The sequence below is a fragment of the Pezoporus wallicus genome, unplaced genomic scaffold, assembly GCF_028554395.1.
Source record: "Pezoporus wallicus isolate ANWC-B61680 ecotype Strahan unplaced genomic scaffold, APGP_CSIRO_Pwel_v1 contig_8394, whole genome shotgun sequence".
Classification (NCBI taxonomy): domain Eukaryota; kingdom Metazoa; phylum Chordata; class Aves; order Psittaciformes; family Psittacidae; genus Pezoporus; species Pezoporus wallicus.
The window spans coordinates 336,692-350,045 of NW_026641658.1; the positions used below are offsets into that span (position 1 = coordinate 336,692).

The 13,354-nt window shown below is 42.0% G+C and overlaps 1 protein-coding gene across 2 annotated transcripts in view; it reads left to right on the top strand.

Moving 5' to 3' along the window:
- The window catches only part of DPP10 (dipeptidyl peptidase like 10), a 563,994-nt gene that overhangs the window by 250,167 nt on the left and 300,473 nt on the right, over positions 1-13,354 (top strand). Inside the window, exon 1 of one of the 2 annotated variants that reach the window (XM_057424790.1) lies at positions 8,319-8,690. The exons of the other annotated variant lie outside the window; for it this stretch is intronic. Within the exon in view, the coding sequence (XP_057280773.1) occupies positions 8,619-8,690 (72 nt within the window). The 5' untranslated portion in view covers positions 8,319-8,618. Of the gene's footprint in view, positions 1-8,318; positions 8,691-13,354 lie in introns of those variants that run through there. 2 annotated transcript variants of the gene reach the window in all.

Sequence of the window (13,354 nt, forward strand, 5' to 3'; positions counted from 1 at the left end):
ATAACCTGTCATTCTTGTTACTATACTTACTAGTCATAAGCATTTATTTCTTTCAGTTAATGTTATGATGGACAGCATTCAAGAGACATCCTGCTTTATTCTATTCAAGAATCAGGATTATAAAAGCAAGGTTTTTCCTAAATACTGTATATTTACATACTGTATACTTAACATCTTCCTCATAGTCTTGACTGGAGAATACTTCCTTCATTTCTAATTTTTTTTTGTGTGTATTTGTATTGTTCTGCTCTGCCTTGGGCTGTAGTTGTTATTCCTTGATGGTTGAATAGCTTTCTGCATGGGATAATTTGTCTATCTGTACAACATTTTCAGATCCTTTGGGAAAGAAAAGGTATTATACAAATCTTGGATAATATATGTGGTTTTTATACAAATGTTTGATACCTTTCATTATTTGACTTCTGCTATGGATGAATAGGCTTTTATCATATAGTTCTGCGACAGCTCCATTCCATACTGTAATAGTAATGGGAAAAAAGCTCACTGGTGTAATTTTATACATGATCTTTTCCCTTCCCTTTGATGTACGAATAAGTCTTTTAGGATTCTAAGGCATACTCTAGCCAGTGATTGCTAATCAGAATTAAGAGTATTGAACAGAAAACAGGCTTTGAACAGAAAACAGAACTGCTGTTCTCTTTTTTCTCCTCAATGTTGTAAGGCATTTTAGAATTATGGTAGCCAACGGAGTTTACCATTTTTAAAACCAAAGTGTGCAGTGTTAGACGATTTTTATAATTTTAAGCACAAAGTAAGTGCACACAGTCAGAACTCCGTTTCAAAGGAAAATAACATTCTCAATAGAAAATTGGGTTTTAATTCGTGCTAGCATCATATGGCTTGTTGGTTTAGTCATAGAGTGAATTAGAGCTGGATGGAAAATATTTCACAGGGCAATCATCCTGCAAGAATGGAGTCTGATCAAAAGGGTGGGGGATTATACAGATTTTAACAAAATTTTAGTAAAGGGGCATAGAATAGTTTGGACTGGTATTGAAATGTTTTCTTTAACTTTCTGGCTTAAATTAATTGTGAATTTCTCGATGTAGTAAAATTAGCATAGTGTTATTTCTATGTAATAGAAATAATGACACTAAATTAAATAACATAATAGGGAAAACATATCCTTTTGCTACAGTAATAAGAAAATATTTCAGTGCTATTAAAACATTTTAGTTAGTTTTTTTTCCCAAATTTAATTTTACTGTAGATTATGGCATTTTATTGTGACTCTATTCTGATTTTTAACTCCACTCATTCTCTTTTTTTCATCCTACATCCCATCCCCCAAAATTAGCAAATAAAATTTGGTCTTCCAAATCCATCCCTATTGATTTATATAATCTATAAGAACAACATTTTCAAAATAGCTCAATTAAATAAAGCATTCAATATGGGTAATTTTTAGTAATAAGGAAGAGCTTAATTTATTAAGGGTCCTTTTAAGATTCCACTTACTTCCTAGTTACATCCCTGATGGTAAATGTCTGTGAATCTGACAAGTCTTCCAAGAGTAGCAAGTAGACTTAGGATTCCTGAATACAGCAATTTCATTTTGGTAAACTGTGGACTAGGTCATAAAATGGGTTTGAATATTAGTCTGAGTTATTTATCAATTATTTACCATTGATAGGAGGTCCTCAACGAGCATTTAATGTCATTGTACATGCAAGCTGTACGAAGTTCTTTGTAGAACTATTCTTTGAAGAATAGTTGTGTAGCAACCACCAAGGAGAAAAAAATTGGTTTTGCCACTTGTGGCTTTTTAACCATAAGGTTGCACTAGTAAACTTTTTGCTTTTTCGAGACATACTTCTGATTTATACCTATGTCAGTACAAGATTTCTGAGTTCCTGGGAGAGTCAGCTGTTGACCCAATTTAACCTGATTTAAGCCATAAAATGTTGGCAGATTTGTCAATAATGATTACAATATATTTATATTTCTTGAATCATATATTTTACTAACAATACGCATCAAGAGAACTTTAAAGATCTGAACCTTATATTTTTATCTGCTATGCAGGCCAGTCCCCAGTACAAACTGTACCATTTTCCCCCTCAATTTCAGGTGTGTCTTCTTAAGAATTAAAAAGTAAGCCAAAAGTTATTATATGTAAAGTTATAACAGATCTTCATGGTGAAGGGTTCCTAGAGTAACTTTTTCCAGCTTAGAGATATGATGCAATGGTTATGAAAAGGGAAATACATGTTTCAAAATCTTAAGATCTAGTTTTGCCTCTTCCCTACCTAATACATAACTTTTATAACTTTTTTCTTGAGTAAAAAGTAGTTTTAGTGATGAGCACAAGTATGCTGTTTTATGTTAGTGAACTGCTTGATAAATACAAATCAGGGTCTTTTGCTGTGAGCTACCATTAGGATTTAAAATCCACAAATAAATTTGTACAGAGTTACTTTATAGAGAACTTCTGAAGTAGGGCATGCCTTTCCCTTTGAACTTTGTATATGGCAAGGTATTGTCAGAATATAGATATTACCTTGGGTTTCACTTCATACTTATGTTTTTCAAATTTGCTCTGTGCAACACTGGTAAGAAGAATTATTTTATAAATATAATTAAGCTGGTCAGAACTGCAGCAAATAAAAAGCTTTCCTCTGAATGCGTGAAATTCCTCCCTATAGGCATAAAGACATCATACCTGGCTCTTGGCTACTGCTTACAAAGAGGTGGGGGAGGAAGGTCCTGCAGGACCCTCTGCCAGGTGAATGCATGTAGTTTGGACACCTCAGGACATCTACAGTGACCCCTGAATCCTAGTTCCAGGCTGTAGTGTTGGACAAACATGTTAGTGTATCTCTCTTTCTCTTGGAAACTGTTGTTATCTGTGACTCCATACATTGTTGGGTAATCAGGAGGGGATGCCATAGATCAGTAATCACAGTTCCTGTGTTCTTCTGTTATGAACTATTCCTTCAAACACTCTGGAATGCTGGCTGTGCATTTTAGTGGTTAATGAGAGGTTTTTTTTGAAATTAAGTTCTTTTCTGTATATTTCCTTTTGCTGAAATATTTGCACATATATTTTAATAAGTCCTGTAACCTTCCTGCTGGAATACATTTGCATTTATTTGTATTCACTCAGTGTTTGCAGTGGTTGTTTTTCGAAAACAAGACAAGGAGAGAAAAACATGAGTACAATTTATTTACAAAGAAAATAGCCTTTCACTGAAGCAGGTATTAGAATATAATGTATTTCTGAAAGCAGAAGTTGCCTGGAATTTTCCCTCTCTCAAAGAATTTCTTAAGAAGCAAAGTTAAAATATTCTGTCATTTAAAACCATAATTTAAAGAGTACTCTGTACAAAACCACATTCTGTCTGTTTTTCAGGTTTATGTGACTTAGAGTTATTTGTCCTCTGGACAAGTATTTTTAGTTTTTGCAAGCCCAAAAACTTTAGGTTTTGCAAGCCACTTAAAACACCACTGAAGAGCAATCATTTTAATTTTTCTTGTGTTTCGGTCACGTTAGTTTGATCTTTAAATTCAAATAATTTGAATTATAAACTCATTGACTTTATAATTTCAAGGACTTTTCTAGCCCGTTGCCAGAGTTTTAAAAGGCGACAGAAACCCATAATCAAAGTACATTCATAAAATTTGATTTTAAAAGCCACTGACAAGCTCTCAAGCCGTGATCTTTTAGCTTTCATGAACTCATCAGTGTTGGGCTGCACAGAGGCTGTGGGTAATATGATTGGAGGTTGTAAGAGTCTGAGCAGTAAGGTTGCTAGCAAGAGAGATACAAACCTCAATTTCTAAGCTAGAGCTGATTGAGAATCTTTTGATCTCAGTCAATTGACTAAATGGCAGAAGCAAAGTGAATGGGTGAGCTGGGTGTAAAAGATGAACCACACTTCTTATTTTTATGGGAATGCTAATTAGCAATCAAGTAGTATTTACATCTTCACTGGGCTGTACAGTTGTTAATTACACAGTGATAAGGGCCATATAAAATATACAGAAAACAAAGCTACCTGTTCCAGTTTTTGTTCTTTGAAACTCCACCGCTGGAGCAGCAGTGGACTTACCAAACATAAAACTTGCTCTTGAAGGAAGGGACAAGATCTCCATTGTTCTAGTAATGACTGTGCCTCTTCATGGTGATCTGTACACTGGCAGCACCTGCGTGACACAACACAGTTAATACTTGATAACCAGGACTTTAAACCCAGGATTTATGTCTTTACTTCAGCTCAGACACTGCACCTCGCAGCCACCTCCCAAGGGCACTGGAATGATTAACACAGGGCACACATACAGCGTTTGGTACTGAGGGGTGCCCTCAGTAACTGCTCTAGCCTGAAGTGATAGCTATCTGGGAGAGCAGTAAACAACTAGGGCTTCTTCAAAAAGAAAAGGGAGAATTCCCCTCACTTGTGGCATCCTCTATATTCTTTTTGCACATACGTCTGGCCCTTTTACTCCCTTAACATTTTCCTGGCTTACTTGATGCCTGTCCAAAATCAGGGTGTTGTATTAGTCTGCTATATCAACAAAACATATATGTAATTAAGTCATCGTGTGATACAGACTATAACAATGAAATAATACTGTGATGGAGTTCATATTAATTTTATGTGGAAGATAAAAGAATCATGTTACATCTTGACTCATGCACCCAGATCTTGCATTTGATAGGAAATTACAAGGAGTCTGTAACATAACATTTCAGTTGAAACACAGGTGAATTAGTATAATGACTCTGCAAAGAACTGAAGAGCGTAATTTCATTTTTTTCTGCAGCTTTTTTGCCCAAGCCTTAAGTGCTTTTCCTGCTGATACTATGAGGTGTTTTGGTGAAAATGGTACAAGAAACTACCATAAATACTGTGCATCTTAATTGCTTTTACCCATATGGCATCTGTTTTAATACCCGGCTTCAGTTTCAAAGTGTCCACTTAACAGCTGTAAAACAACTGTTCTTTTAAGCTACTCAGTCAAATGACTTTTGAATGGTAATTTACTAAAAAAGACCCAAATACAACTTGGTGTGGGCAGTATTGAAACATGGTAAATTAACTTAATATCCCCAAAGCATCAATACTACGAACCAATTAACCAGCATTCAAAAGTGATGATTAAAGGTATCCTCAGGTGCCATTTATAAGAGTTTTGATATTGATTTTAAGAAGCTTTAGATAAAACTTGGTGTGTATAGAGCCAATCCCCAATCTCCTACCCCAAAATACATTTCCAATAATTCTGATTGATTTATGAATACTGAACCACAAGCATGCATGACCTTTATGAAACGGACAGTCCATATCTCAGTCCATTACAGTGATAAAACCTCACAGTGAATATATTGTGAATGAATAATCCAGCTTCAGCTAAACTGACTGCTAATGTCTTTTTCCTTCTTGATTAATAGCAGAACTCTTTCACAATGGATCTCATCAAAAACAAGCTGAAAGTAATCTCTATTGAAACATGCCCATTCAAACCCTAAATCATTAGAATTCTTCAGCTCTGATGGGGGCTCAGTAATTTGTTGAGTTGCAATATACCTGCTGTGCCATAAACAGCATGAATTAGAACATGTCTATTTCTAAGACTTATTATTTGTATTACTATAGCACCTACAGGCCACAGGCAAAGCCAAAGTCTCCCCATGTTAGGCACTGCTTAGGAAAAATAAGACCCCCTAGTCCTACAGAATGCAGCCAAGACAAGAATTGGCACTGAAGGCTGCTCTGCAGCAATGAAGCAAAGCAGTAGGTATTGGCGTACAGAAGATGCCATTTTGGTTGCCCTTCTTGATTTTTCTTTGCATAGCACAATTATTATATGAAAAGAAACAGCAGCAGAAGGCAAGAAGTTAAAGGGACAAGGCAGACAGCTGTGAGGGTACTGAAGGTAGAGAAATAATGAATTACAAAAGAGAAAATAGGGGTATGAAATGGAGAGGTAAGGGCAGAGATGTTGTGATGAGAAGTGCAGGAATGGCTGATTCTGAGCTGAGAGAAAGCAACTGTGCAGACACCCAGGGCATGCACTGCAAGCCCTCACCACAGGCTCTTGCAGCTAGGTCTCATGCAGGGGGCTGCAGGTGGTCCTTAGTGTCATGCTGGAAAGGAATCATAAAGTCAGCCACTAAAAGAGATTGAGTCAGTTAATTTAGACAATTCTATCCTGGGCAGCACCAACTGTACTCATATCGCTCCAGACATGCCCACAGAGGCTGTTTTCATTCTTTTGCAGCATCTTTTAAGCATTTGAACATTGTTAACATTGTTTCCATATCTGCCCTCTGTTTTCTCTCCTTAAGACTATCTGATCCCAGCAATTTTCAGAGTATGTTCTTGCCAATCCTTTGTTTTTTTTTCATCACACATCTATGTTACTGTGCATTCCCTGGCCTTGGCTGCTTTCTTTAGCACATGGCCTGCCAGCACTGACAAGAGCAGGACTTCTCCATGCACTGTGACAGCTGTAGTCCTGCTTGTCTCTCGCAGCACACTACTTGGCAGGTTCACTGCAGCAGGACACTGCCTTAAGTGCAGATTTGAGATCCTCTGTAATGTCCCATTTCTTACTGGAAAATATGACCTTACCTGTTCTACATCCATGTCCTCTAATACCTGGCATCCTCTGCAGCTTCATGCTGTTGGTGGATCTCATGAGTGTAGTGTCCTCAGCTACCACGGTGCTTGTGGAATCACAGTCGAAGCCCACCCAGACCATCGAAGAACCCCTGTGCTGCAGCCTTGCTGTGGATGGGAGCCCTTGGAAATGATAGCAGAGACAGTTTTGTAGATGCTTGTTTTAGTTCTATTTCAGATTATGTTTCTTTCTACCTCATGAAACTGTCCTGGAAGACAGTGCTGGAAGCCCTTCCAAATCAAGATAAATGACATTCAGTGTTCTCCTGCTCAAAGGCCTGTTACCCTGTTAAAGAAAGACATTAGACTTGTTTGACTTGATCAGCTCTTGGCAAATTAATGGTGGCCATTAGTCGTCATCTAGTTTTCATCTAGGTGCTTGCAAAGTTCATTTGATTACTTTGATTATATTTCTAGAACTCATGACTTCATGAGAAATTGCATCTGTTGATTGGAGGAGTCAGCAGAGTGACAGGTGATACAGAATGACAGAAATACCCAACACTGTTCTGTGGCTGGCTGGTCTGTAATTCCTTAGTACCTTATCATCTTCTTGTTCCTTTCTAATCACCATAGGCTGAAATCATAGCTCTTTGTCACTGCTATTAATTATGCTCACTGTCCAGTCAGAACTGAACTTTCTTGTGGGGCTGGATACAAAAAAGAATAAGTTCAAACACTTCTCTCACTGTCTGCATACAGCTTTCCTTCTACCTTGACATATCTTCACACCCAGGCTAGGGCTGCTCCTGTCAGGCAGGTGTTCCTGTCCCAGTACACTGTCACCCCCAGGTGACAATCCTGTGTTATGCAGTCCTACTGTGAGTGGGATCCTGAAACCCATCTGAATTAACAGCTCAGCCCAAGACTGTTTCACTTGCTTGCGTTTGAGGTTCTTCTTCCTTACAAAAAACCATGTTCACAGTTCCTCCAGTTAGCATCTACCTTCACATTTTCAACTGTTTCCTTCTTGCTGGTTAGAAACAAATTTCAGGAGTCTTCTTTATTGGTCCTTATAAAAAAAAAACCTTCAAACCAGCTGATGCTTTGGGACACACAGTAAGGTCTTCCCTGAAGTTCTTTCGCACAGCTTCCTAAAAGTCTCCTATGCTGAGTTCATCACAAAACAGGATAAAATAACTACTTGAGACCCCTTTTATAGCCATGGGCCTCCTAAGGGAAGCGCTTTCGTGAAAACAGTGGTTGGGATGCCCCATGCTGAGCTCCCCAGGCTAGCGGCCATGCCCGCAGAGCTCGGGGGCCGCACCTTTGGCTGCTCGCTGCGAAACGCCTTGGCGGGGCTGGGGAGCGGCGGGACAGAACTCTAACATAAACCCTGCAGCTGCGCTTCCTTTTCCCCCTTTTTTCCCTTTGCCCCCTCGAGGCTTTTCTCTGCCGGCGGCGGGGCAGCAGCGGCCGGGGACCGGGAGAAGTTCCCGCCGGGCCGGGGCCTGTTTATGCGGGGTGGTAGCGGGCAGCGCGGCCCCGCAGCAGGCAGCTGCGGCGCCCCCTCGGCGGGGAGGCGGATGGTCTCTCCCGGGCCGGCGGGAACCGCTGTGACACCTGCTGGCGGCGGCGCGCGGGGCGGAGGGAAGGGAAGGGAAGGGGAGGGGAGCAGAGTGGCGCGGGGCGGGCGAGCAGGCAGAGTGTGCCCGGCGCGGGGCGCTCTGCGGCCGGTGCCCGGCGATGATGCTGTGCCGTCCGCTGGTGCGGGGCTCGGCGGCGGGCACCGCGGGGCCGGACGCCCCCTGAGCATCGGCGCTCCGGGGCACTGCGGTTGCGGCGCTGCAACAACGGCTCCGCGCCCCTTGCCAGTCCTTCTTTTTCTCATCTTCCTCCTCCTCCTCCGCCGCGCCACTTCCAGGGGAGGCTGGTGTCATGCGGCTGGCGCCGAGGGAGGGGTGAACGGAGCCGCAGCGGCAGTGGGAGGCGGCGAGCCGAGCCGAGTCGAGTCCAGTCGAGCCCCCTGCGATGACAGCTATGAAGGATCAGCCGGCGCACCCGGGGGGCAGGGGGAACCCGCCGCCGCCGCAGCCCGACCAGGTGGGACCCGCAGCGAGAGGCGCCGAGGGGTGGCCGGGGCGGAAGGCGACATTCGCCGTCCCGGAGAAGTTGTGTGGAGCTGGGTAAAAGTCTGGAGGGGACAGGACGGGCGCCCTCGGGGCGGATCGGCCGGGGGAAGAGGGATCCTTGTGGAGCTGTCTCGGGGGATGTGCGGTGAGGCCGCCCGCAGGAGACCCAGCCTTGTCCGGCCCCGCCTCGAGGCTGGGGTGTCGGTCGGCCCTGGTCCCCGTCGGTAGCGAGTCCCGCAGGAGTTCGCGCTCCGCTTCCCCGCGAGTTGCGCCGGGGGTAACACCTACGGGTGAGGGTTACTGCCATATCGCAGGCGCCAGCGGCGCCGCTATGGGGCTGCCGGCGGTGAGGACCGGTGGTGCCGCAGAGCGAGCCGGGGCTGCCGGCGACGGTGCGGGACCGTGCTCCGCATCGCCACCCGGTCAGCGGCGGCGCGGGAGCGGCCCAGCGGTGCCCCCTGGATTGGTTTCCCGGAGGTTTTTGGCAGCGCCGGGCGGCAGTCGTGTCCCTTGCCCGACGGGTGTCCCTCCAGAGGATGGCGGGAGAGAGGCCGGCCGGGGCACCCGTGTCTCTCAGTGCCGGTGTGTTTCGGTACCGGCTCCCTGTCGAAACGGGCAAGCCTGGGGCAGCTTCTGCGTGTGGTGGGTACCGCGGGAGCAGCTGAACTTGGCTGTCACCACCACAAAATCGAAGTTTTGATCAGACCGCCGTTGCTCTGGGGCAATGGCGTTAACGCATCGGGATGGATTGGGCTGTGCGCGTCCGCATCGAGACCCCCGCCGCCGGCCGGATCGGAGCCGCGCACCTGCCCGCGCCGCCGCGATGATGCCCCGCGGCGCATCCCGCCCTCGCCCGCAAACAACCCGAAATGTGCAAACTCCTGCTGCGTTCCGAGACCAGGGGTTGTTTTGCACATTGTCAATACGCATCGCCTTCTGTTTTGAACTCCGGCAGGCTGAACGGGGTTTGCAGGACATGGGGACCCGCTTTTCACTTTCCATTCACTGTTATGTACATCTAGAGAGCTCACTTTTCCTCCAATATATTAACATTGAGTGAAAAAACCTAACATTGTGCTCAGCCATGGGTTAGAAAGTCCCTGCCCGAGTATTCAGTATTGCATGCACAGCCAGGCTGCATGTTAAGCTTCTGGGTAGTCCTTCCAGTATCTGTGACCCCATTCATTTAAATAAATTTAAAGATGTATCCTTTTTGCTAAAAAGTGTATGCATTATGGCACATTTCAGTGTAGTACTGATAATATATTTGAGTTTGAGGAGCCTTCTTGAATAAAATAGTTTCATGAGTTAGGTTATCTGAAAAAGATGGGCAACTGCCATCAGTACTAAATTTCATGCAAACAGCAGAATTAATGGAAAAGTCAAATTCATTTTAAATAGTCTCAGAGGTTCACAGAGTTCATACATTTCAGAGGCATTGTTTTGCTTTAGAGGGTTACTACTTTTATATATGATATAATAAGAAGTACTTGAACTTAACCAATCTTTATTTCTTTATATTTAGTTCAGGCATGTGGAATTGCCAGAATGGCTTTTTTATTGTTAGAGGTGGAAATCTTTTCAAAGCAGGCTTAATATTATATGCAAAAAATTACCAGTTTGACTGCACATTTATGTCGTAATGAGGAACAGCAGTAAGTTTCCAATTTAAAATATGCTAAATATTAGGAATTTATTCTAAATATAGAAACATTGTTACCTGAGTGCTCTGGAGTTCTCAGTTTCTCATGGTGGTGTGTGGGGATCCGCTGATCTGTCTTCTGTCCCTGGTGGCATGAAGTGTGAATGTTCTTCCAGACTAAGTTTGATTTTGTTGATGAAAGTTGATATTAAATCAACTTTTAATTGCCTGTTGTCTTAGGTGCTGAGGATGTCTTGCAGTGTAAAACAGCATCGCATACAAATGTTGCTTTTAATGGGTGGCAAGTCTTTTTATGGCTTTAAATGCTAATAACAAGGATGCAGGCCTAAGTCCTTCAGTGAGCTCCGAGGAGTGTGAGGCTGTGGTTAGTGTATCTCTGTGAACACCATGGCCACTTGTACACCTTGGTAGCATTCAAAATGCATAAACTCTGGGTTTATGATAGAAACTGTTCTTAGTATAGCAATGTGATGTGGCTGGGATCTTAACAGAGGGGTATTAAGGGTTTGAGGCTTTTTGTTGTTTTGTTTTTTTTGTGGTTGCAGTTACAGAGCTGCAGCTGAGATGGGTGCTGCAGTGGGCATGGGGAGCTCAAATGAGCTCATACATTCACCCTGGTTTTCCATACCCCCATGGCAGTGTCAAGGGCTGGCCCGTGTGGGAAATGCAGTCTTCTTGGGGCCTTCAAGAAATTAATCTCTGTGAGGGTACTCTTGTTTAACACTGCATTTTGCTTCCTGAGCTTGTGTAAACCTGTAATGTCACTACATGTGACACCCGTAGTTTCTTTATTTTTAACAAGAATCCACATCTGCACTTAGGGGCTCTCCTGTGGCAATAGGAGCAGCAAATCTTTTCTGGTAAAGAAGTGGTTGGACCTGTGGGAAATCCCAGAAGGAACAAGGAATTACACCAAGATTTTCTGATTTTCTAAGTGTAAATCTCCTGATTTCAAAATTCAGTTTTACAGATACCACTGAGAATAGTCATATTGAAGTTGATGCATTTGTGGTAAATTTATAGGCTTGCAGCATGAGCTGTAATTTCAAATTACAGCAAGCTAATGCTGGGACTCTCCACTTAAATAAAAGCCTGGATTGACTGAGTAAAGCACCCATAGCCATCATCTTATGAATAAATTGGATACGACTTCATATCCAATATTTTCCCTGATGGTATATTTAAACCAAGCCTTCCCTGGGCCAAGGCATCCAATAACAACTTACATTAGCAGTGCTATCGATGTTTTGGCAATTGGTTTGATAAATTAACCAGATTTATTCTCAACTCTTTGCTAAATGATGATTTATATTTATTGCCAAAATTACAGCTTTATGTTCAGATGATATATCTGTAGAAAGGAAAATAGCTGTAAATTACTTGTATTTCTGCTTATTTCTGGAAAGCTCTGTCAAAGTGCTCAGACTTCTGTCACCTCAACTCTTGTGTTGAGAGTGGATGTGGCTCCCTCAGTTACTCTTAGAGAGTACAAATAATAGGGTTTTTCATTTTTTTTGTAGCTTTTGAGAACTGTCCTAGGGTCTTGGACAATGATGTTTAGTGATCATTTTTAGAATGCACAACCATTTGATAGTCAGTGGACACAACATATTTGAAAAATATAATGTACCCTTATGACTTGCTGGTTGATAAATGCTGCTGTCTTTGCAGATGAAAAACTAAGATAATTCCTCTAGGTATTACCTTTGTGAGGCTTCAGTCTGTTTACAAAAAACAGATGATCTACACCACCTGGTGCTACTTGCTGTTCTTTGTGTGTATAAAGACAGACCTTTGAAATTTATAATCTTTCTCTCCTGAGCCTCTTTTACTCTTCCAACTTCAGGTCTTTCTAAAATTGATTTTAAAATAGAAAAAGAAAAAAGAAAGCAGCTTTTTTTTTTTTTTTCCCTTTACTGTATGTCATGTTAAAATCTACGGCATTATTCTGCTTAAAACATGGAAGGAAAAATGAAATCAGACTTTATTGTGTTACACTAAATAGTGAGATTATTTGATAAGCATTTAAAATACATGTTAAGTATACATACAAGGACAACTGGCTGTTGTTTGCTTGACTGCCTTGATTTGAGGAGTTGAATTTTCTCTGTCTCAGGACCAGTTTTTGTGGTCACCAAACAAGGGGTATATTCTGAAAGTACTCTGAATGAAAGAGAACAATCTGTGGTTTATTTGTTGCTGACTAAAGCCAAAATAGTTTATACTTATAGGTCTTCCTTTGTTGCCTTGCTGCTTTTTCCCGAAAACAGACTCTGATCTTGCAATAGGAAAAATGTTGATAGATAGCTGTGTCTGTTCAGAGCAGTATTCATCTTAACAGGGTTTTATCAAGCTAAAGGGGCACTCCCCTACCCTGCTTAAGTAGTTTTGAGCTTGATAGGTCAGGGAGAAACTTGAACTCTTAATCGCATATGTACGTTCCAGTAACTTGAAAGATTTAGTTAGGTAGTCAAGTCCATGTCACCTGCTCTTTGTTGTGTTCGGAGTTGGCTTCAGGCTAAAATCAGAGTCTCTGTTCTAGTACATAATCCAAAGTGACTTTGCATTTTTCCTTCTTACTAACCTAGTGGAACTTTCTACTTGTTTTGATGTGGCACTGTCTCAAACATACTGGATTGTGAGGTTCAACATAATGTCAGAAACATCAGGTAAAAAACAGCCAATAAAAGTGGAGAAATAAGGTTATATTATTATGTGCAGAATATTCCATAAAGAGTAAACATCTTAGTTTTAATTTCTAAATTCTCTTTTGTACACTATATATTTGTCATATTATATCTGTGCTGGATCCAGAGAGAAGTATTACAAGGCTTGCAATATCTGTTGCATATATGACCAGTAGCACAAGAAGCTTATGTGAATATGTATTAACTGTGGTGGTTTGGAATATTGTTCATCATTCAAGTTCCAGCGGAATCTTTCAAATGCTGTGTGTGGCCTTGATTCACTTT